Source organism: Geospiza fortis, unplaced genomic scaffold, assembly GCF_000277835.1.
Source record: "Geospiza fortis unplaced genomic scaffold, GeoFor_1.0 scaffold55, whole genome shotgun sequence".
Taxonomy (NCBI): Eukaryota; Metazoa; Chordata; class Aves; order Passeriformes; family Thraupidae; genus Geospiza; species Geospiza fortis.
The window spans coordinates 3,205,103-3,208,841 of NW_005054308.1; the positions used below are offsets into that span (position 1 = coordinate 3,205,103).

Here is a 3,739-nt window from a genome sequence, read left to right on the forward strand (position 1 = left end):
CCGGGAGCAGCCCGTGCTGGAGCCCGTGCTGCCCGCGCCCGCCGAGGAGCAGAACGGCACCGACAGCGCCAAGGCTCCCAAGGTGAACTGCGAGGAGAGGAACACGACGGGCATCGAGCGCTTCACGCTGCAGATCCTGAACGTGTCCCAGGTACGCGGGAGGCCCGCTCACTGCTCGCTGTTGGTGTGACCCCGGCAGCCTGCTGCTCTCAGTGCCTGACAGCGAATTTCCCTGCGTAACGTCCTCAGTACTACTGAAGAAAATAGATGAATGGGCAAGGAGGCTTTTTTGGGCCATTATGAGCAGGGAAAAAATGGAGTTGTGGCTCGCTTCATGTGCCTAGGTGTGTTGTCTCTGTGCCTGCAGGCAGCTGCCAGCTTTCCTGCTCTCTGGACTGGTGTTTCTCTTGGAAATCGTTAATGGCAATTAATGCCTGCTCTTTTCTTGTAATGGTTATGTGTATGTATATTTTTAAGTAACAAGCTTTTAAAACGACTTTTAAAAAAGATTATATAGAATTTTCCACCTGTTTTAAAAGGTGTAGCTGCTTGATCAGTATTGCCAAGTATCTAATTGATTGCTGAATGCTGCATCCCAACACAGAATTTAACTGTTAAATATGTAATTGTTCACGTTTGTTCTCATGCTTTCTCCAAGGACCTGATGGAGTTCCTCAACCCAAACAGCAGTGACTGTACATTGGTCCTGTTCTACACGCCGTGGTGCCGGTTTTCTGCCAGCCTGGCCCCTCATTTTAACTCTTTGCCCCGAGCATTTCCTACTCTTCGCTTCCTGGCACTGGATGCATCCCAGCACAGCAGGTAACTCACACTCCCTATGCTCTAGCTGCAGCTCATTTCTGTTAGCTTTCAGTTTTATGAACAGGAGTGACCTTTTTCTACATAAACTGACAATTTTATGTAGTGAAACTGACACTTTTGGTACTGTGACTGTCTTTATTTCTTCCTCCAGAAGATTTATTTCCTTCATGCTTTGTTTTTTCTTTTGTAGTTTATCAACTAGATTTGGAACTGTGGCTGTACCAAATATCCTCCTTTTCCAAGGTGCTAAACCTATGGCTAGATTTAATCATACAGACAGGACGCTGGAAACCCTGAAAGACTTCATTTTTAACCAGACAGGTGTGTAAATCAGCCCTGGTTTGCCAGTGGGAAGAACAGGCTGGCTTTAAGGTCCAAATTGGGCTTTCCTGTCCCTGTGTGTGTTCTTTAAAATGAAAGTCATAAAGACCCTGTGAAGACCCAGCAGAGGTTCCCTTAATCAGTTGTTGCTATGAGCTATATTTCAGCCTGTGCTGAGAGCAAAAACTCAGCTGCTTGGGCTGCTGTCACAGAGCAGGGGGAACAGTGGGGTTTAGCTAAAGAGGCTGCCAGAAGAATGGAGCATATCTTCCTGCCCAAAGATTTAATTGAGAATGAAATAAATTAAACTCTCTTTGCCACTCAGCTAGCTCTCTTCTAATTCACATTGAAGTGCTGTCTGGATCTGCATTTCCAGATATGCACAAAAATTAGATCCCTGAAACACTCTAAATTAAATTTCCATGCACTGAAAAACTCTCACAACTTATCCAAGGCTGTTCTGTGGGAGGACAAAACAAGCCTTCTCCTGTTTTGCAAATACACATAAAAACCACTAAGTTTTTCTATCAGTAAATCATATCATGGGATGTACAAGGGCCATCTCACCGAAATTTTAGTCTGCCTGTGTTTGAGCCTTAGTCTGAGAGCAGGAACAAAGCTCCAGATAGAAGCAGCCTCTCTGTATTTAGCGATTACAATGTTGACCAAGTACTTTGTTTTTTAGGGATAGAAGCTAGAAGCGATGTGGCTGTGACAGAGGAAGACTGGGAAGGGCCCCTGCCGAGTGTTCTGACCAAGGGCATAGACTGGCTGCTGCTGTTCTCTGTGCTCTTCCTGGCTGCCTTTGTCATGTACGCCACCGTTCGCACCGACAGCATCCGCTGGCTCATCCCGGGACAAGAGCACGAACACCAGGAATAACCCCGGGTGTTCAGACAGGGACAAAATTTTGCACTTATTGGTGAAGCGGGAATTTTTATGGACTAGAAGTATCTAAGAATGAACTGTTGAATTTGTTGGTTGTAATTTATAATAATGACTAAAAATTGGCTTTAATTTATGAGCTGCTAAATCTGTGACAAGCACATTTGTGGCAATTCCAGTGGTAAGTGAACAAGTATGAAAAAACACAAACTAAAGTATTTATTAAGTTGCTCTGATTGACTTCTTTTTAATGGACTTTGATGTAATTAGTGTTACAGTTCTAATTTGTAGATCAGGGAAGATTTTTACAGCACATTGGTGTGTGCGTGGCACTGCAAGGCAAACAGTGGTGAAGGGAGGTGTTGGTACATTACTTTGACTGTCCATAAAATGAACTATGAAGATGTTTTAAATGATTTTTCACTCCCATGGAGGTGACTGTTCCCACCTCTGGCACTGGGGTTCAGTGCTGATTTTCTCATCTGAGTTTTGACTTAGTAACAGTTCTTTATGAGATTTAGAGTCACTTCCCAAGCTCACCTCACTATTTCTCTGTGTGTATACAACTTATTTACCACATTCCTGTTGGATGAAATTGTATTAATTGTCCTTTAAAAAAATAAATAAATCAGGTTTTTAGTGTAACCTTTTAAGTCCCTTTCTTTCAGAAGTAAAAACATGCAATTTCTGCCTAAATTAGCAAGACCAGTCTTGATGCTTATTTACATTTCTAGTACCATGTTTGCTAGTTCCACACTCTCCACTTGAGGCTACATAAAGAATTTAAGGGTTATTTTAGTTATGATTAGTATGGAGGGCTTTGGATAAGGTACGGACTGATATGTTGTGTGGGGTTGGATTATGTGATTGCATAAAATTTATCATGGTGGAGGCTTGCCAGAGTATCCTCATAAGGTGGTTTGGAGAGCAAATTAACATAAAACAAAGACAGTTTTAAGACTTATTGTTTGACAGATAGCTCAGATCCCTGCAATGCAATTCTTCATTAATTTCTCTGCTGGCTCTATCTTTTCCTCTGGAAACCAGAGGTCATGTATATCTGTGTCCAGAAAGGAAACTGCACTGGTAAAACTTTGGTGTCACTGAAGATAAAGCTGGGGTGGATGTTATTAATAAAGATTAATAATTGGAGCATTCTTGCCTCTGCCATCTGGTTCGTTTGAGAGGCCCAGGGTTGGATTGTCCCCAGTGCTCACGTCTGCACCGCTATCAGGGATGTGTTTACAAACAGAACGGGGCTGTTTCAGTGCGGTCCCTGAGGTGGAAGTGACACCTGCCCACTCTCTGTGCGACAGAATCCACCCGCGGCCGGCAGCTCTGCTCGGCCCTTCTCCTCCCGGGTAGGTGTCACAAATCATGGAACCATCAAGGTTAAAAGAGACCTTTTAGACCATCTAGACCAGCCCTCCACCAGCACCGCAACTGTAACCCCTAAACCACATCACCCAGCGCCGCATCCCGGCGCCTCTGAAACCCCTCCGGGGCTGGTGACTCCCCCGCCTCCCTGGGCAGCCGCTCCAGTGCCCGGCCACCCTGATAGAGAAAAGCTTTTCCTGAATATCTGATCTGAATGCTCCAATCTCAGCTTTAGGCCGGTTCTGGTGCTCTCACTGCAGGCACGGCAGAAGCGATCGGTGTCCCCCCACTCCAGCTCCTTCCAAAGAAATGCACAGAACGCTGCGGTGCCCGA

General features: G+C 45.0%; 1 protein-coding gene across 1 annotated transcript; it reads left to right on the plus strand.

The window, feature by feature from the left end:
• Position 1: 1 nt before the first annotated feature.
• On the plus strand, positions 2-2,673 carry TXNDC15 (thioredoxin domain containing 15; the record flags this gene model as incomplete). Its single annotated transcript, XM_005418855.1, has 4 exons — positions 2-151; positions 659-822; positions 1,013-1,143; positions 1,829-2,673. Coding segments are annotated over 4 exons (642 nt in total), but the record flags the coding sequence as incomplete, so codon positions are not given.
• Between the last annotated feature and the right edge of the window lie 1,066 nt (positions 2,674-3,739).